We start from the raw sequence: 20836 nt of genomic DNA on the forward strand, positions 1-20836 counted from the left end.
CATCCTGGTATTACATGATACAATGATAATGAAGTTGTTGACTATTCACAGTGATCAATCTCTATCAATGAGTTTATAACAGACCAAGACATGAGGTGAGGAAAACCCCCAGTGGTGGAGAGCTTTGGGAACCATAGGTTCAAATTCAACTGTTCCTCCAGAGCCTGTTACACTCACCACACGTCATGTCTCAAATTGGCCCTTCACCTCCCTTCTCCCACCTTGCTGGGTAACAGCAGCTAGTTCACCCTCTGCCTGTGCTCCCCCATATAGCAACAACTTGCATTTATATAGCACCATTAAAGTAGTAAGCTTCCCAAGGCACATTATCAGACAAGAATTGACACAGCCAAAGGATATTAGGACAGGCAACCAAAAACTTGAGATTTAAAACCAGAAGATTTAAACAGCATCTTAAAGATGGAGAGTTGTAAGGAGGGAATTCCAGAGCTTTGGGGCCAGGCAGCTGAAGGCACAACTGTCAATGGTGGTGACCAAGAGAGAGGAATTGAAAGAGTGCAGCGATCTCAGAGGGTTGTGGGACTGTCAGAAGTGACAGAGATAGGGCCGGGGGAGGGACCGAGGCCATGGAGGGATTTGTAAACAAGGATGAGAATTTTAAAATCAAGGAAGGGTTAAGGGAGGGAGGATCAGAAAGCTGCTGGGAACACCTTAGGTGCAACTGTAAATGGAAGAATAAAGGAATTATAGGCTGCAGCACTGGATATTCTGAGGAAGGATGTTCTTGCTGTGGAGGGAGTGCAGCGAAGGTTCACCAGACTGATTCCTGGGATGGCAGGACTGAGGTATGAAGAAAGATTGGGTCGATTAGGCTTTTATTCGCTAGAGTTTAGAGGAATGAGAGGGAATCTCATAGAAACCTACAAAATTCTAACAGGACTGGACAGACTAGATGCAGGAAGGATGTTCCCGAGGGCGGGGGAGTTCAGAACTAGGGGTCACAGTCTAAGGATAAGGGGTAAGCCATTTAGGACTGAGAGGAGGAGAGATTTCTTCACCCAGAGAGTGGTGAACCTGTGGAATTCTCTACCACAAAAAGCAGTTGAGGCCAAATCATTAAATATATTAAAGAAAGAGTTAGATATAGTTCTTAGGGCTAAAGGGATACGGGGAGAAAGTGGGAACAGGGTACTGAGTTTGGATGATCAGCCATGATCGTGTTGAATGGCAGTACAGGCTTGAAGGGCCAAATGGCCTACTCCTGCTCCTATTTTTTCTATGTTTCTATATTGTTCTGGGGAAACTATTGAAGGAATGCAACCATGCTGCATCGTTCAAATTGGTGTACCTGATTAACACAAAGGTGCCAACTCCACAATGGGCTGGCATGCTTGTAAATTGCTCAGTTAGTTACATCTCTGGCCAGTGTTGTTTCACACACTGTAATGTACTAGTTGTAAAATGACAGCGACCTGTTAATGGGCTATTACTAGAACACTGACACACGCTGACTTTCTCTGGTTTGGCCATTCTCTCACTCTCTGTCCCGATCTGCTTGTATTGCTCTATTCACATTTTCTCTATCACTCTATTTCTATTGCTCTGGGCAAAGTATTCCCAGTCCCGCAGAGCCATGTTTGAAGCTGGAGCTGGGAGCAAACTTGGAGATTTAGGGCGTTGGGTTGGCGGGCTGACGCGTTCCCACCTCCAGGTAATCTTGCCGGAGGTGGATGATCGATGGCAGCAGCTACCCACCCAGCAGCAGCGGGTAGCCGATAATGAGGGAGATGGGTAGCACTCTGCCGAGATCATCTTGATCTGGGAGTGGAACCCTGTTGAGTGCTGAGCCCGGCAGCTCTGTGGAGGCAGCTTCCTGTTGCAGGCCAGAGGCTGCTGGAGCCAGAGGCTTTGTGCCCCAGTTACGGAGCCGAGGGTGAGAAAGGTTGCATCCGTGGCCCAAGCCAATCCTCTGGCAGGGTTTCCCCTCTGCATTGATGGTCCTATCGGCTTCATTCCTCTTCAGTTTTGAATTTTATGCACACGCCCCTCACATTCTCCTTGCTGCCTGAGCAGCGGCCACCTCTCCCAATGGGGCTGTCAACCTTCCAAAGCTGCAGGGCCTTTGATTGGGCCTGCAGCCTCGGGTATGCCAGCCATCCTTAACTGGATGGTGGAGATGGCCAGTTAGGAGACTGCTTCCTGGATGATCGGTCCAGAGCACCCACTGCAGACCCGGGGGGATTCGAGACCCGGAAATGGTTCCAACTCTTGAAAATAAATAATCATCAGAAGATTCCATCCTCTATTCCCTTGCTCTCTCTCCCTCTCTGCTTGTGCTACTCTATTCTCACTCCTTTGCCTTTGTCTCTTACCCACTTTGCTCGTTCTTTTCTGATTCATTGTCTGTCTCTGTTTCTGTCTTTCTTATATCTCCCTCTGCTTCTCCTTTTCTCTTTCTGTCATTCTGTCTGCCTCCCTTTTATACTGTTACGACCAGGTGCAAAAGGTGTCTAGGGGTCTGTTACTACTTTCATCTGGTTTTATTGTAACAGGGTTTAATTTTAAACACACTGTGTTTTGAGCTCCCCCTTTGTGAATCCTTGTTCACAGCTTTCCAATTATAAGACAAAGAAACCAATTCACACAAGTTTTCTGAGGTTTAAAGAAGGAAGATGAAATTTGATTAAAACGTAAACTTAAACTCTAATATGGTTAACGCCTAGGGATATACGACGCGCCTCCGCTAGCATGCACACGCGATACACACATACAAATAGGGACAGAAAAGAGGAGAGGAAAATATAGTAGAGAGGAGTTTGAGGCAATATCAGAAGAGTTTCTTGTTTCCTGTGCTTCGAGCTCACTTGATTATAGGTAGTCTTGTTGTCCTTTGGGACCCGTTGTTCTTCTTAAACCTTGTTCACATAGGAGACTTTTCTTTCTTTGAGGTTCACGTGTTTTCACAAGATTCAGTTCTGTGGGAAAGAGATGGAGGCAGGCAGGACAGGAGAGGAGCACTAACCCGGAGCACACGGCTTTCTGAGTTCAAATCCTCTGTTGGAAGTTCAAATCCAAAACCTCCAACAATCAGTCAGTCCTGTGACCAAAGCTGGTCTGACCACTTCTGTGTATTGGGGAAGCAACAACTGGGTCCCCATTGTTCCAACACTGTCGGTTACTATGCAAATGTATTTCCAGTCAGGGGCTTGCAATTTTAAGTTTTAATGTTCATGTGGCGGAATCATGTGTACCTCAGTCTTGGCAGGTGGGGGGTTTGCCTGACAATACGCTCTGTCCCACAAATTCTCTGTCATTTTCTCTCTTTCTGTTTTCTGTCTGATATTTTGTCTTTCTATTTGTTTCTCTCTTTCGATTTTCCCCTCGATCACTTGGATCTGTTTCTGTTTGTGTTTCGCCCTCTGCGATGCTGCATTTTTCAGTTTCTGTTTTCCGTATTATCTCTCTCTTTTCTGTCTGCAGTATAAAATAAGAATACAATTCTAAAAGGGGTTCAGGAACAGAAATATGGGGGGTATATGTGCACAAATGTTTGAAGGTGGCAGGACAATTTGAGCAAGCATGTGTGGGTGTAGGGGATCCTGGGCTTTATATATAGAGGCATAGAGTACAAAAGCAATGAAATTATGATGAACCTGTATAAAACACTGGTTCGGCCTCAACTGGAGTATTGTGTCCAATATTGGGCACTTCACTTTAGGAAGAATGTGTAATCTTTATAGAGAGTGCAGAAAAGATTTACAAGAATGGTTCCAGGGATGAGGGACTTCAGTTATGTGGATAGGTTTGAAGAGCTGGGGTTGTTCTCCTTGGAGAAGAGAAGGTTGAGAGGAGATTTGATAGAGGTGTTCAAAATCATGAGGGGTCTGGGCAAAGTAGATAGGGAAAAACTGCTCCCATTGGCGGAAGGGTCAAGAACCAGAGGACTAAAGTGATTGGCAAAAGATCCAACAGTGACATGAGCAGCGAATGGTTAGGATCTGGAATGCACTGCCTGAGAGTGTGCTGGTGACAGATTCAATCATGGATTTCAAATGGGAATTGGATAAACACCTGAAGAGAAAAAATTGCAGGACTACAGGGAAAGGGCAGAGAGTGGGACTAGGTGAGTTGCTCTTGTAGCACCGGCACGGGATTGACGGGCTGAATGGCCTCCATTCCATTCTATGAATCTGCTGTCTTATTTTCTCTCTCTATCTGTCTGTCATTCCCTTCCTCTCTGCCTCTTTTACTTTCTGTCTCTCTGTCATAAGAACATAAAAAGTAGGAGCGGGTGTAGACCACTCATCCCCTCAAGCCTGCTCCAATTCAATAAGATCATGGCTGATCTGATTGTGGCCTTAATTCCGCTTTCCTGCCTGCCTCCCAATAACCTTGACTCCCTTATAGATCAAAAATCTGTCTAACTCAGCCTTGAATATAGTCTATGTCCCAGCCTCTACTGTCACTGGGGAAGAGAATTCCAAACACTAACAACCCTCTGACAGAAACAATTCCTCCCCATCTCCATCTTAAATGGGAGAGCCTTTATTTTGAAACTGTGCCCCCTAGTTCTAGATTCCCCCACGAGGGGAAACATCCTCTTAGCATCTACCCTGTCAAGCCCCCTCAATCTTGTATGTTTCAATAAGATCACCTCTCATTCTTCGACAATCCAATGAGTATAGGCCCAACTTGCTCAACCTTTTCACATCAGACATATCCCTCATCCCAGGAATCAGCCAAATGAACCTTCTGTGAACTTCTTCTAATGCAAGTATATCTCTCCTTAAATAAGGAGACAAAAACTGTACACAGTACTCAAGGTGAGGTCTCACCAATGCCCTGTACAGTTGTAGCAAGACTTCCCTATATTTATACTCCATCCTGCTTGCAATAAATTTCAACATTCCATTTGCCTTCCTAATTATTTGCTGTACGTGAATGCTGACTTTGTGATTTTTGTGTCTCCCTCTCTTTTTCTCTGTCTCACGTTTTCTGTCTCCTTCCATCTCACTGTGTCTCTGTCTGCCTCTTTCTTATTGTCTCTGCCTTTGTTTGTTTCTCTCTGAATCTGTGCCTTTCTTTCTCTTCCCTGTCAGTCAGTCTCTCTGTCTCTGTGCCTCTTCCTGTCTCTTTGCCTGTCTCTTTCTCTCTGCCACACACTCTGTCTGCCCCTCGCACGCTTTGTCTCGTTCTATGTGCCTGTCTCTCTCTCTCTCTGTCTCTCTCTCTCTGTCTCTCTCTCTCGATCTGTCTCTCTGTCTGCCTGTCTCTTTCTCTCTGTCTCTCTCTCTCTTTCTCTGTCCTCCTGTCTGTCTCTCTCTCTCTGCTTGCCTCTCTCTCTGCTTGCCTCTCTCTCTCTCTGCTTGCCTCTCTCTCTCTCTCTGTCTGCTTCTCTCTCTGTCTGCTTGTCTCTCTCTCTATCCCTCCCTGCTTGTTATTCCCTGCCTCTCTGCAGATCACTCACTTGCCTGTCTGTCTCTTTTTTCTTGCCTGCCTCTCTCTCCTTGCCTGCCTCTCTCTCGCTCCCCCGTCTCTCTCGCTCCGCCCCCCCACTCTGTCCCTCTCGCTCCGCCCCCCCACCCTGTCCCTCTCGCTCCGCCCCCCCACCCTGTCCCTCTCACTCTCCCTGTCTCGTTATACCAGGGCATTTCAAAATTCAAGGTAATCAGGCAGAGTCAACATGGTTTTGTGAAAGGGAAATCATGTTTAATCAATTTATTGGAGTTCTTTGAAGAAGTGACATGTGTTGTGGATAAAGGGGAACCGGTAGATGTACTGTGCTTAGATTTCCAGAAGGCATTTGATCAGGTGCCACATCAAAGGTTATTGCGGAAAATACAAGCTCATATTGGTAACATATTGGCATGTATAGAAGATTGGCTAGCTAACAGCAAACATAAATGGGCCATTTTCTGGTTGGCAAGATATAACAAGTGGTGTGCCACAGGAATCTGTGCTGGGGCATCAACCTTTTACAATTTATATAATTGCCTTGGATGAAAGGACCAAAGATATGGTTGCTAAACTTGCTGATGACACAAAATTCGGTAGGAAAGTAAATTGTGCAGAGGACATAAGGAGGCAACAAAGGGATTATAGATAGGTTAAGTGAGTGGGCAAAGACCTGGCAAATGAAGTATGATGTGGGAAAATTATCCATTTTGGCAGGAAGAATAAAAAAGAAACATATTATCAAAATGGTGAGAGATTGCAGAGCTCTGCGATGCACAGGGATCTGGGTTCTTAGTGCATGAATCGCAAAAGGTTAGTGTGCAGGTGCAGCACGTAATTAGGAAAGCTAATAGAATGTTATCGTTTATTGCGAGGGGAATTGAATACAAAAGTAGAGAGTTATGCTTCAGTTATACAGGGCATTGGTGAGACCACATCTGGAGTACTGTGTACAGTGTTGGTCTCATTATTTAAGAAAGGATGTAAATGCGTTGGAGGCAGTTCAGAGAAGGTTTACTGGACTAATACCTGGAATGGGCGGCCTGTCTTATGAGGAAAGGTTGAACAGGGTGGGCTTGTATCCGCTGGAATTTAGAAGAGTAAGAGGTGACCTGATTGAAACATATAAGATCCAGAGGGGTCTTGATAGGGTGGATGTGGAAAGGATGTTTCCCCTTGTGGGAGAATCTAGAAATAGAGGTCACTGTTTAAAAATAAGGGGTCACCCAAATAAGAAAGAGATGAGAATTTTTTTTCTCTGAGGGTCATGAGGAACTCTCCCTCAGAAAGCAGTAGAAGCAGAGAGTTTGAATATTTTTGAGGTAGATAGGTTCTTGATAAGTAAGGGGGTGAAAGGTTATTGGGGGTAGATGGGAATGGGGAGTCGAGATCACAGCCATGAGCTTGTTGAATGGTGGAGCAGCTTGAGGGACCAAGTGGCCTTCTCCTGCTTCTAGTTCGTATTTTTGTATGTCTCTCTTGCGCTCTCCCTCGCTATCTCTCTCTTGCTCTTCCCTGTGCACTCTCTCCCCCCCGCGCCCGCTCTCCCCCCCCCGCGCCCGCTCTCTCCCCCCCGCGCCCGCTCTCTCCCCCCGCGCCCGCTCTCTCCCCCCGCGCCCGCTCTCTCCCCCCGCGCCCGCTCTCTCCCCCCGCGCCCGCTCTCTCCCCCCGCGCCCGCTCTCTCCCCCCCGCGCCCGCTCTCTCCCCCCCGCGCCCGCTCTCTCCCCCCCGCGCCCGCTCTCTCCCCCCCGCGCCCGCTCTCTCCCCCCCGCGCCCGCTCTCTCCCCCCCGCGCCCGCTCTCTCCCCCCCGCGCCCGCTCTCTCCCCCCCGCGCCCGCTCTCTCCCCCCCGCGCCCGCTCTCTCCCCCCCGCGCCCGCTCTCTCCCCCCCGCGCCCGCTCTCTCCCCCCCGCGCCCGCTCTCTCCCCCCCGCGCCCGCTCTCTCCCCCCCGCGCCCGCTCTCTCCCCCCCGCGCCCGCTCTCTCCCCCCCGCGCCCGCTCTCTCCCCCCCGCGCCCGCTCTCCCCCCCGCGCCCGCTCTCTCCCCCCCGCGCCCGCTCTCTCCCCCCCGCGCCCGCTGTCTCCCCCCCCGCGCCCGCTGTCTCCCCCCCGCGCCCGCTCTCTCCCCCCCGCGCCCGCTGTCTCCCCCCCGCGCCCGCTCTCTCCCCCCCGCGCCCGCTCTCTCCCCCCCGCGCCCGCTCTCTCCCCCCCGCGCCCGCTCTCTCCCCCCCGCGCCCGCTCTCTCCCCCCCGCGCCCGCTCTCTCCCCCCCGCGCCCGCTCTCTCCCCCCCGCGCCCGCTCTCTCCCCCCCGCGCCCGCTCTCTCCCCCCCGCGCCCGCTCTCTCCCCCCGCGCCCGCTCTCTCCCCCCGCGCCCGCTCTCTCCCCCCGCGCCCGCTCTCTCCCCCCGCGCCCGCTCTCTCCCCCCGCGCCCGCTCTCTCCCCCCGCGCCCGCTCTCTCCCCCCGCGCCCGCTCTCTCCCCCCGCGCCCGCTCTCTCCCCCCGCGCCCGCTCTCTCCCCCCGCGCCCGCTCTCTCCCCCCGCGCCCGCTCTCTCCCCCCGCGCCCGCTCTCTCCCCCCGCGCCCGCTCTCTCCCCCCGCGCCCGCTCTCTCCCCCCGCGCCCGCTCTCTCCCCCGCGCCCGCTCTCTCCCCCCGCGCCCGCTCTCTCCCCCCGCGCCCGCTCTCTCCCCCCGCGCCCGCTCTCTCCCCCCGCGCCCGCTCTCTCCCCCCGCGCCCGCTCTCTCCCCCGCGCCCGCTCTCTCCCCCCGCGCCCGCTCTCTCCCCCCGCGCCCGCTCTCTCCCCCCGCGCCCGCTCTCTCCCCCCGCGCCCGCTCTCTCCCCCCGCGCCCGCTCTCTCCCCCCGCGCCCGCTCTCTCCCCCCGCGCCCGCTCTCTCCCCCCGCGCCCGCTCTCTCCCCCCGCGCCCGCTCTCTCCCCCCGCGCCCGCTCTCTCCCCCCGCGCCCGCTCTCTCCCCCCGCGCCCGCTCTCTCCCCCCCGCGCCCGCTCTCTCCCCCCCGCCCCCGCTCTCACCCCCCCGCCCCCGCTCTCTCCCCCCCGCCCCCGCTCTCTCCCCCCCGCCCCCGCTCTCTCCCCCCCGCCCCCGCTCTCTCCCCCCCGCCCCCGCTCTCTCCCCCCCGCCCCCGCTCTCTCCCCCCCGCCCCCGCTCTCTCCCCCCCGCCCCCGCTCTCTCCCCCCCGCCCCCGCTCTCTCCCCCCCGCCCCCGCTCTCTCCCCCCCGCCCCCGCTCTCTCCCCCCCGCCCCCGCTCTCTCCCCCCCGCCCCCGCTCTCTCCCCCCCGCCCCCGCTCTCTCCCCCCCGCCCCCGCTCTCTCCCCCACGCCCCCGCTCTCTCCCCCCGCCCCCGCTCTCTCCCCCCGCCCCCGCTCTCTCCCCCCCCCGTCGCTCTCCTCCCCCCCCCGTCGCTCTCCTCCCCCCCCCCGTCGCTCTCCTCCCCCCCCCCGTCGCTCTCCTCCCCCCCCCCGTCGCTCTCCTCCTCCCCCCCCCCGTCGCTCTCCTCCCCCCCCCCGTCGCTCTCCTCCCCCCCCCCGTCGCTCTCCTCCCCCCCCCCCGTCGCTCTCCTCCCCCCCCCCCGTCGCTCTCCTCCCCCCCCCCCGTCGCTCTCCTCCCCCCCCTCCCCGTCGCTCTCCTCCCCCCCCTCCCCGTCGCTCTCCTCCCCCCCCCCCGTCGCTCTCCTCCCCCCCCCCGTCGCTCTCCTCCCCCCCCCCCGTCGCTCTCCTCCCCCCCCCCCGTCGCTCTCCTCCCCCCCCTCCGTCTCTCTCCCCCACCCGCCGTCGCTCTCGCTCTCTCCCGCCCCCCACCTCCCTTGCTCTATCCCCTCCCCGCCTATTTCTCTCTCTACCCCTCCTCGTCTATCTCTGTCTCTCCCCGTGTGTCTTTCTTCCTGATATCCCTCTGATTACCAGCTTTTCTCATTTCTCACTCACCTCTGAATTGGTCATTTTTCATTTCTCTATGACTGACTGAGCAATCAGCTCTGTCTGAAGTGTCCTCTTTCTCTTGCAGATCCGCTGTTGGGGTGACAGGATCCAAGCACACCATGTTTTATGTGGAGGTGTCGGACGACCTGCATGTAGGAGCGGGCGGAGGGCAGGAAAAGGAAGGAGAGCTGATCGAAGTGGTTTATATCCCCCTGAAAGACTGGCAGACATTTGTATTCGATGAGTGCATCCCAAAAACAGTGGGCGTGAATTTTGCTTTCATGTGGTTTCAGAGCAGTATTGCCCCTAATTTGCAGGCATCCAAATGCCTGCCATCATCCTCTTGATGGGGCACCAGGATCTTTCTTGATGAACTTTAACACTAGCTGGGCCAGTGAAAACCAGCCTGTGTTTGAAAGGGGATAATCAGTGTCAGGAGCCCTTCAAACACTCCCAGCGTCAGAATCCCTTTTAAAATTTAAGCACCTGTGAAGATTTATGGTTCACTTTGAGGCATTTTTAAAGTTATTCATCTCCAGTTCTGTTGATTTATTTTTTTCTTTTGGGTGAATTCTTTATGGCATCACTGGGGAAGTTGATTCTGAGAGGTTTCTGATCCTGGTCGAATGGGGTTTTTGGAACAATGTTTTTTAAATCATTCTGGGGATGTGGACGTTGATGGCACGACCAGTATTGACCATCCCTAACTTCCCTAATTGGAAGAAGAGCATGCAAGTTCTTCCCAGCATCCTGACCAATATTTATCCCTCAGCCAACATCACTCAAAACAATTACTTGGTCATTATGCTGTTTTTGGGAGCTTGCTGTGCACAAATTGGTGGCTGCATTTCCTACATTACTACAGTGACTACACTTCAAAAAGTACTTCATTGGCTGTAAAGCACTTTGGGGCATCCTGAGGTTGTAAAAGGTGTTTCTAACCCTACCACTTAGGGTTTATTTCAGCTCTTTTCTTTACATGGTTACTGAGGTGTTGGCTTAATTCCCAGGTCACAAGAGAAAGAACAGAGAACAAGCGGACCTTCTTCTGAACTTGGCCTTGGTGTCAGGGCACAGTTTATCTGGTGTTCTCCTTTGGAAGTTACTCAACCAACTACTCAGTTACTAAATGTTAAGACTCACCTGTACTCGGGGCACATGGCAGTTTTGCACTGTATGTCATTTTAGATAAAGAACCGCTTTATCCTCAACTGGTATCACACAGGTGAATTGTGTAAGACTATTTAACAGAACCTCTCACCCTCTAGCCTCTTAGCAGTTGGTTTCCTTAACTTTGCTGGGTAAGAGGAAGGCTCAAGAATCTCCACCTCTCATCTCTTTCTGGTAACCAGATCCCTCTGCCCAGCAACCTTCTGGGATGGTGAGACCACTAGAATAGAGCTAGGAAGAGGGCGACTATGAATGAGTTGTTGCGAATATATTCTGGGTGCATGTTGACCCAGGCCATATTTCCTATGCCTCTCCTTTGTTTGCAGGGCCCTGGTGACAGTTTCCCAAGCTGCTGAGTCTAAAACCAAGAGACATAGTTTCAGAATAAGGGGCAGGCCATTTAAGAATGAGATAAGGAGGAATTTCTTCACTGAGAGGTGAATCTTTGGAATTCTCTACCCCAGAAGGCTGTGGAAGCTCAATCATTGAGCATATTCATGAAAAATCGGTAGATAATGACATCAGTGGATATGGGGATAGCGCGGGAAAGTGGTATTGTGAGGTAGTTGATCAGCCATGATCTAATTGAATGGCGGAGCAGTCTCGACAGACTGAATGGCCTACTCCTTCTATTTTTTTTAGATTAGAGATACAGCACTGAAACAGGCCCTTCGGCCCACCGAGTCTGTGCCGAACATCAACCACCCATTTATACTAATCCTACACTAATCCCATATTCCTACCAAACATCCCCACCTGTCCTTATATTTCCCTACCACCTACCTATACTAGTGACAATTTATAATGGCCAATTTACCTATCAACCTTCAAGTCTTTTGGCTTGTGGGAGGAAACCGGAGCACCCGGAGAAAACCCACGCAGACACAGGGAGAACTTGCAAACTCCACACAGGCAGTACCCGGAATCGAACCCGGGTCCCTGGAGCTGTGAGGCTGCGGTGCTAACCCCTGCGCCACTGCGCCGCCCACAAGGTTCCTATTAGCCATCTCTAGTGAAATTCGATGTGGAGAGACCTCTATTTAAAAAAAGCAATTTATTCATTTAAGGTCTCTTGTTATTTAATTCCAACTCCTTGCTTTATAGACTGATGTGTTCTCTGTCCTCAGTGCTCTAAGTTGCAAGTAAATAGAGCCGTTATTATAGTAAAACATTCCAAAATGCGTAATAGGAGTTATTATCAGACAAAAAACTTGACACTGAGCTACATAAGAAGAAACTTGGTCAGAGGTAGATTTAAAGGAGTGATTGAGGAGAGAGAGGTAGTATGTTTTCCTACATGAAAAGTGTTATGTAAACAAAAGTTGTTGTTCTAAGGAGGTGGAGAGGTTTAGGGAGGGAATTCCAGAACTTAAGGCAGCTGAAGGCGCGGCCACCAATGGTGGAGTGATGAAAATTGCCAATGTGCAAGGGGCTTCCCTCACTGGCCTCTAATAGATACCTCAGAGAGGCCTCTGATGACTCGCGCAGCAGATTTCATTCCCGATGAGTGAGCAGCATCAAGTCTGCACTCCACATTGATGCTGGGGCTCCTGAAAGGAAACTGCTGGATAACGTCAGGCTTGGCTCCGTTAGTGAGACTCTTGCCTCAAGAAGGCCAGTCCTTCCAGCACTTGCGCATGCAATCTGGTACAATGCTGAGGGAGTGCTACAGTGTCGGGGGTGCTGATCTTTGGATGTACTTGTCCCAGGAGAATGTGTAAGATCCTGTGGAACAAAAGGAAAAGCTTGGAGCTCTCCACATCCTCAGGATGACTCAAAGTGTGTTGTACCCAATAGATGACTTCTGAAGTGCACTTCCTGCTGTTAGGGAGGCAAATGCTGCAACCCATTTCTCACACGACAGATTCCATTACAGAAAATGAGATGAGTGACGGGACAGTCTGATTTTGCTGGTGTTGGTTGGAGGATGAACCTGGCCCAGGACCTGATAGGCCCAATCAGAGACTCCGTAATCCTGCCTCACCAGACAGGAACTATCGCCCTGGAGGGAAGTTTGGCTTCAAAATGTCAGCCAAGGGCCAGGCCGCTTCTGATGGGATGTCAGTTTCAGACAGTATATATCTGTGTGTATGAAGCCTGTTTCAGACAGTGTGTATCTGTATGTATGAAGCCTTTTTCAGACAGTGTGTATCTGTGTGTATGAAGCCTGTTTCAGTGAGTGTGCATCTGTGTGTATGAAGCCTTTTGCAGACAGTGTGTATCTGTGTGTATGAAGCCTGTTTCAGGCAGTGAGTGTGTATCTGTGTGTATGAAGCCTGTTTCAGACAGTGAGTGTGTATCTGTGTTTTATGAAGCCTGTTTCAGGCAGTGAGTGTGTATCTGTGTTTATGAAGCCTGTTTCAGGCAGTGAGTGTGTATCTGTGTGTATGAAGCCGGTTTCAGACAGTGAGTGTGTATCTGTGTGTATGAAGCCGGTTTCAGACAGTGAGTGTGTATCTGTGTTTTATGAAGTCTGTTTCAGGCAGCGAGTGTGTATCTGTGTTTATGAAGCCTGTTTCAGGCAGTGAGTGTGTATCTGTGTGTATGAAGCCGGTTTCAGACAGTGAGTGTGTATCTGTGTGTATGAAGCCGGTTTCAGACAGTGAGTGTGTATCTGTGTTTTATGAAGTCTGTTTCAGGCAGCGAGTGTGTATCTGTGTGTATGAAGCCTGTTTCAGGCAGTGAGTGTGTATCTGTGTTTATGAAGCCTGTTTCAGGCAGTGAGTGTGTATCTGTGTGTATGAAGCCGGTTTCAGACAGTGAGTGTGTATCTGTGTTTATGAAGCCTGTTTCAGGCAGTATCTGCGCATGTGAAGCCCACTGATCTCACACTCACAGATGATTGCTGGTGCACTAGTATTGTCACCAGTGGCGTTCCCTTGTTTCAACATTTACATTATATAGTATGATTTACCACTCTGAGCTGCAGGGCACAGAGCCACTGGTAAGGTTAATCGGTCAGCGTAGCCCTGTCACTGTGACTGAATGATCCCAGGACAGGGTATCTGTACCACTGACTGACTGACACCTCGATATTGCTGCTGCCTAGGAATGCTTAGCTGTGAATACAGATGCTATCACAGATACTGTAAACAGACCCTGCCAGTGTGCCACAACTAATATTGAAAAGTGATCTGTGTGTCATTATCTTGCTCTGCTGACGAAAGGAGAGATATTTATCAAAATTGCTGTCAGGCGCGGGATGATCAACATAATACAAGCCCAGTGTCATAGTGGCAGCCACTGGAGCGAGGAGCAATCACTGCGGGGTCTATAATGTCGAACACACCCTCCCTTTGATCAGTTACATCTGCCCAGCCAGTTGGTATCAGCCAGCACTTGTATATCCCGTTTGTCAGACTGATTTGTGAATGAAGATATCCCTTGTTGACGTGCAGTTGTTTAACTTTATGCTTGAAATAAGTCCATGTTCATAGACTTGGAGAAAGTGATTACACAAAGTGTCACATGACCAGGGAAAAGATGATATTCACAGACAACCAGCCTATCTTGTCCAGGTAAATATTTATCCCTCAGCCAACATCACTTGAAAAGATTCTAGCTGTTACTACATTGCTGTTTGTGGGAGCTTGCTGTGTGCAAATTGGCTGCCATGTTTCCTACATTACAGCAGCGACCACTTTAAAAAGAACTTGATTGGCTATAGAGTGCTTTGGGATGTCCTGAGGTCATGAAAGGCACCATAGAAATTCAAGTTCTTCATTTTATTACACACCTGGGGTGACACAGGCTGTTTTTGAACATTCTTTGATTTTTCCGCAGAGTGCTGAATAGGTTCGTACAGTCCACCAAACCCCCCCTCCCCCTGCAGAGAGCTGTATTGAGTGTAATGGGTCCCATTCCCCACCCAACCTGTAATCCCTGGCATCCTGTGTCAGCTGATGTTAGCACCAGGTGGGCCACTCACAAATCACAGTTGTCCTCAGCACTGGTGTGGTGGGAGTGCGGGGGCCGCAATCAGCCAGTGTACCTGAAAGGGCACATCCGTTAGACCAGGGCTTGGCTGTGATGATGGCCAAGGTTGAATGGCCTGTCATGTCTCACTGCCAAGCTTTTTACATGGGGTGGGTGATAAGTGCCAATCCCAATGGACCCCAAAGCACTTTCAATCAGGAGGATTTGGGTCTAGCCAGTGTAACCACACCCTTGATATGAATTAGGAGCAGGGGTAGGCCATTCGGCCCCTTTGAGCCTGCTCCACCATTTAATAAGATCATGGCTGATCTGATTGTGAGCCCTACAACTTCCCCCAGCCCCTTCCCAAGATTATTTCTTCTTCTGACCACATTATTTTGTTCCTCTGCTATCCCTCCCCCTATCACCCCTATCGTCCCACCTTTGTCAGCCCTGCACACACTGGAATTCCATCTCTAAACTTTTGCATATTGTTGCGACCAGGTGAGGAAGGGGTTTCAGGGTCTCCTCTCACCCTTCGTTTCTTTGGCCATAATAGAGTTTACCTTTTTAAATTTCGTGATTTTAGCTGACCACCACAGAACCCCTTGCTCACTGTTCCTCGAATATAATTACAAATTAACCAATCATACAGGTTTTCTTGAGTTTATACAAGAAAGATATAGGTTTATTAACCTTATCACTCCAAACTGGTTAGAATTATTAAACTACGCGACACATCCATGCTCGCGTACATACAAGAGGCGCACACACACACAAATAGATGCAAATAGAGGGGAGGGAAGAGTTGGGAGGTTGAAGCAAAGTTTGTAATAAATGCAAATCAAGTACTGGGTTGTAAAGTCCTTAATTGAAGTTAAAATCTTGGCGTCCTCATTGGGGCCACGTGCACAATTTCAGGATTGCTTCTCTGGTTTCCGAAGGCCGAAGAGAGGTTTTATCTGTCCTCTTGGTGGTTGCCTGTAATGTTCTGTAGTCTTGAGGTGTAGTAGCTGCCACCATCGTTTCCCTGGGACTTTTCTGGAGAGAGAGAGATGCTTTTCCTTGGAGTTTAGTTCCAGTCTCCTCTTCACTCTGAGGCACAATTCAAAATCTCAGTGTTACACCAGCAGGAATATCATGAAACCATCTCTTTGTTTGAAACATTAACTTCTGGAAGGATCTTTGAGATTCAAGGCTGTTCAGACATACTTGATGGTGGAGGGGGGGGGGGGGGGGGTTGCGGTTGGCTCTTACAAAGTCAAAGGGTGTTGATGTCTTTTGATCGCTATTGACAAAACCAATCTCGCTAATTGAATCAGGGAGCACTCCCATTGTTCCAGCTAGACTGGGTAATTTACCTCTGTCTCTCAGCCAGTCTTTGTCTTCTCAAATGCAAATGTGCATGGCCATTTTTAGCTGTTCAGTTCTGCTTTTTAAAAGTTATTTGTAATGCCCAATAAAAAGTTCTCAAGCAGAGTATCATATGATGAAATTAATATTTTTGCATTTGGCATGTATGATTTCTGCCACAATATTAAAAGCTTCTGTAAAAAGAAAAATCACCTCTGACCAAACGTTTGGTCACTATCCAGCCTGAGATACAGGAGGGTAAGGGCTCATTAAGTTTTCCTTATCCTGAAGATTGAGTAACCTCAAGTCTCTTAGCAGCATAGTCTTCTGGGAGAAGCAGGAAACAGAGGGAAAATGCCAATGATTAATTCAGGAACAACTCTGGCAAATTCCTGCCCAACTCCCTAAGACGATCAGGCTCCTGGAGACCACAGTAACTGGTGACTTAGGTAGCTAGCAACTTAATACTTGTTACTGGTAACCTCTTCTCAGGAATTTGTCAAGATCCTTTTTAAAGAGTGTAGCAACCCCACACTTCATGGAAAGGAGGTGCTTCTTGACATCTTAGCAAACTTTGCCTGCACAATTTGTTATTTTTCCTATTCATCGGAATGATGCGGTATCACCGGCAAGACCTGTTGCCCATCCCTAATTGTCCTGCGATGGTGATGAGCCACCTTGAACCACTGCATTTTTTTTCTCAGTAGTGGTTTTGATACAACTGAGTGACTTACCTCAGGCTCCCACATTGGTGTGGGGACTGGAGTTACATATAGGCCGAGACCGGGAATGGACGACAGGTTTCCTTCCCTAAAGAAAAAGAGTGAACCAGTTAGGGTTTTGAGACAGTCTGACAGCTTCATGGTCGCTTTCACTGAAAATGACTTATTAAAAACTGAGTTCATTTCCCAGACTGTCCATGGGGGGATTTGATCTCTGGATTATTGGTCCAATAACATAATCACCACACTATCACACCTTCAAATCCCACCAGCCCCATTGATCCCCCCAATTCTTTCAGCCTACCCTCGTTATGGAGCTCTGGGATTTGGTATCAACTTGTTCGAATCCTCTGCAAAACTCAGCGCCTCAATATCCTTCAGCATGTGTAGAAATTAAAACTGTGAGCAGTTCTGAGTGCACATATACCAGATATGTATATAGTCCAAGCACCGTGCTCTTTGTTTTTGCATTCAGTGGTCCTATTAATCCAACCTAAGACCCTCGTTCCTTTCCCTATTGTCTCTTCACACACCCTTTACCTCCCTCTTGCCTCAGTTCATCAGCTGCTGAATCAAAGAACAGTACAGCACAGGAACAGGCCATTCGGCCCTCCAAGCCTGCGCCGATCTTGATGCCTGCCTAAACTAAAACCTTCTGCACTTTCGGGGACCATATCCCTCTATTCCCATCCTATTCATGTATTTGTCAAGATACCTCTTAAACGTCGCTATCGTATCTGCTTCCACCACCTCCCCCGGCAGCAAGTTTCAGGCACTCGCCACCCTATGTGTAAAGAACTTGCTTCGCACATCCCCTCTAAACTTTGCCCCTCTCACCTTAAACCTATGTCCCCTAGTAACTGACTCTTCCACCCTGGGAAAAAGCTTCTGACTATCCACTCTGCCCATGCCAATCATAACTTTGTAAACCTCTATCATGTCGCCCCTCCACCTCCGTCGTTCCAGTGAAAACAATCCGAGTTTATCCAACCTCTCCTCATAGCTAATGCCCTCCAGACCAGGCAACATCCTGGTAAACCTCCTCTGTACCCTCTCCAAAGCCTCCACGTCCTTCTGGTAGTTTTGCGACCAGAATTGCACGCAATATTCTAAGTGTGGCCTAACTAAGGTTCTGTACAGCTGCAACATGACTTGCCAATTTTTATACTCTATGCCCCGACCGATGAAGGCAAGCATGCTGTATGTCTTCTTAACTACCTTATCCACCTGTGTTGCCACTTTCAGTGACCTGTGGACCTGTACGCCCAGATCTCTCTGCCTGTCAATACTCCTAAGGGTTCTGCTTTATCCATTTGTAGACTTGATGATTCCAATGATCTCCTGCCCCCGGCCTCCTATCTTCCACCCAACATAAACTTGAGCTTATCTAAAACTTATCTGCCTATAGCCTAACTCGCACTAAATCCTGTTCACCCATCACCCCGGTGCTCGCTGACCTACATTGGTTACTGGTCTGCCAATTTAAAATTCTCATCCTTGTTTTCAAATCCCTCTATGGCCTTGCCCCTCCCTATCTCTGGAATCTCTAGCCCCACAACCCTCTGAGATTTCTGCGTTTCTCTAATTCTGGCCTTTTGTGCATGTCTGATTTTAATCACTCCACCACTGCCGGCTGTGCCTTCAGCTGCCAAGACCCCAAGCTCTGGATATCCTTCCTTGAACCTCTCTACCTCTCCTCTTTCCTCCTTTAAGATGCTTGATCATACCTGCCTCTTTGAGCAAGCTTTCAGTCACCTGTCTTAATGTTTCTTTGTGGCTGGGTGTCAAATTTTGTGATCCTAAGATGCTGTTTGGGACATTTTAGCATGTTAATGGTGCTATATAAATGCATGTTGTTGTTTAACAAGCTTTTAACTACTAACCCCAGGTCTCTCTGTCTGATCCATTCCCTTTAACCAGATATAGGCAAACTGAAGAGTTTCCCAACCACATGTACTGTGCTTGTAGCTGACACTATGAGCATTATGTAATGTGACTGCTCATCAACTGATATAAACTATTTATCTGAATTCTCAGTGCAATACCCAACATTTGTATATATACTATACATTTGTTGGTAAGGCTATCAAGTCAAAGAATATGGAGGCAAGGTAGATAAATGAGTTGAGATAAAGATCAGCCATAATCTAATTGAACAGTGATGCAGGCTCAGGCTGAATGGGCTTCTCCTGTTCCTATGTTGCTACAATTACTTCCCTTGGATTAGAGAGAGGCAAAATCCACCAGCATCCCCTCCTGATTGCTATCCAACGATACCTGCTGAATAGCGTGGGTAGGCAGGGTAAAGCCCTGGGCGGCGCAGTGGTTAGCACCGCAGCCTCACAGCTCCAGCAACCCGGGTTCAATTCTGGGTACTGCCTGTGTGGAGTTTGCAAATTCTCCCTGTGTCTGCGTGGGTTTCCTCCGGGTGCTCCGGTTTCCTCCCACATGCCAAAGACTTGCTGGTTGATAGGTTAATTGGCCATTATAAATTGCCCCTAGTATAGGTAGGTGGTAGGGAAATATAGGGACAGGTGGGGATGTGGTAGGAATATGGGATTAGTGTAGGATTAGTATAAACGGGTGGTTGATGGTCGGCACAGACTCGGTGGGCCGAAGGGCCTGTTTCAGTGCTGTATCTATAAACTAAACTAAACTAAACTACCCGACCCGAACTGGACTCGACCCGACTACGTGTCTGGTTTGGGTCAAAATTCCGAGTCCAGCATTCGGGCTCGGGTCGGGTTGGGCTGGACGGTGCTGCTTCTAGGAAGTCACGGGATCATGCTTGCCCGTGATTCCCCACAACAACAATTGCAGGAATAGCCTGCTGCCGGAACGGATGAAGGAGATTCGTATCGTGTCGGGTTGGGCGCGAAAAAACTTCAAGAGCTCGGGTCGGGTTGGGGTTGGATGTGATCGTGCCGGGCCCGGGTCGGGTTTTAATTTTATACCCGAGCCAGGCTTTAAGGCAGGGATCAGGTCAGAACAGGATCAAACTCTGACGTGATGCCAGAATTAGAGGTTGAATAGCTTGTTAACATTCACACATGGCGGATAGTCACGTGCTGCCACAGGGTATATGTGAAATAATAACCCAACAGGGAGCCAACACTTTAAGTTGAGGAAGGCAGTAAGTGGGGGAGTGGAGGGAAACACTCTGAAACCTGCAGTGCACCAAGGCATCTTAGCTGGCAGCATGTGAAGTGAAGTTTCAAACCCAGGGCAGGGCTGGTGAAAGGGTTAAGTGAAAGCAGGAAAGGGAGCAAGCTGTAGGTGAGAGCTTTCACATTTCAGACATGTCCGGCCCTGTTCTGTCACCAGATGTTACCATTAATTAAACTTGCAAGATATAGAGAGTTTAAAGGCACAGTCTGGTTGTCTGATAACTACTGCTGCAAAATATGCCCCTGTCTGGTAGCTGTCTATTGTGGCACCTCTTGCAAAACACAGCCTGCTTTGTCACCCATAGATGTTACATCGAATTGCATTGAATAATCTCCTGCTCCAATTACAACCGATGTGTAAGTGAGTCACGATGGTGATAGTTGTGCTTATCATTTATTGCCCTCTGCCCCTTGCTCAGGGTCCTGATCACTGCTGGGTTATAATCTCCCCAGCCTCTCTTCCCCCACCCCCCCCATCCCCCCATCTGCCATCTCAGCTGGTTGTAAAGGACCCCACAGGACTGTTCAGCACTATTCTGGCCAGTATTTATCACTCAATCAACATCACTAAAAACAGATTATCTGGTCATTGTTTCATTGCTGTTTGCAGGAGCTTGCTGTGCATAAATTGACTGTCGTGTTTCTTACATTACAACAGTGACTACACTTGAAAGGTATTTTCATTGGCTGTAAAGTGCTTTGGGGTTTCCTGAGATCATACAAGGCATCAGATCAAGACAGATCATTCTTTCTTTCCTTCATTCCTGTTTTCCCTCCCAGTCGTAGGCTCCTTCCTCATTTCAGCAACCCAATAATATGCACTAATCTCCTTGGAGATGGAATTCTTTAACTTTTCAGCTCTCGCAGAGGATTGGGTCTCTGCTGTCTATTGCTTCAACACCTCGCTTTTAGGGTACTGACTCCCACTCGAGTTTGCCTCTTGCGTTAATGGCCTGTCCGCCAGCATAGCACCTGAGTTACATCCTGTGAACCCTGACTGCCAGTATCAGGGTAAGGGGGTGGGTGATTATCCCCGAGGAATCCTTTGCCTACTGGGTGGGGGCAGGGTGGGGGGGGTTGCAGGCAGGAGTAGCATAGTAATCTTAGACATGAACCCTTTGATACACATCACACAGATCAGGAGCAGGAACCCTTTTTGAG

At 49.9% G+C, this 20836-nt stretch overlaps 1 protein-coding gene across 3 annotated transcripts in view; it reads left to right on the forward strand.

The window, feature by feature from the left end:
* The window catches only part of nudt14 (nudix (nucleoside diphosphate linked moiety X)-type motif 14), a 246890-nt gene that overhangs the window by 157262 nt on the left and 68792 nt on the right, over window positions 1-20836 (forward strand). The window contains exon 5 of one of the 3 annotated variants that reach the window (XM_068038505.1): window positions 9434-15932. The exons of the other annotated variants lie outside the window; for them this stretch is intronic. Within the exon in view, the coding sequence (XP_067894606.1) occupies window positions 9434-9695 (262 nt within the window). The 3' untranslated portion in view covers window positions 9696-15932. Of the gene's footprint in view, window positions 1-9433; window positions 15933-20836 lie in introns of those variants that run through there. 3 annotated transcript variants of the gene reach the window in all.

Source organism: Heterodontus francisci, chromosome 9 (genome assembly GCF_036365525.1).
Source record: "Heterodontus francisci isolate sHetFra1 chromosome 9, sHetFra1.hap1, whole genome shotgun sequence".
Taxonomy (NCBI): domain Eukaryota; kingdom Metazoa; phylum Chordata; class Chondrichthyes; order Heterodontiformes; family Heterodontidae; genus Heterodontus; species Heterodontus francisci.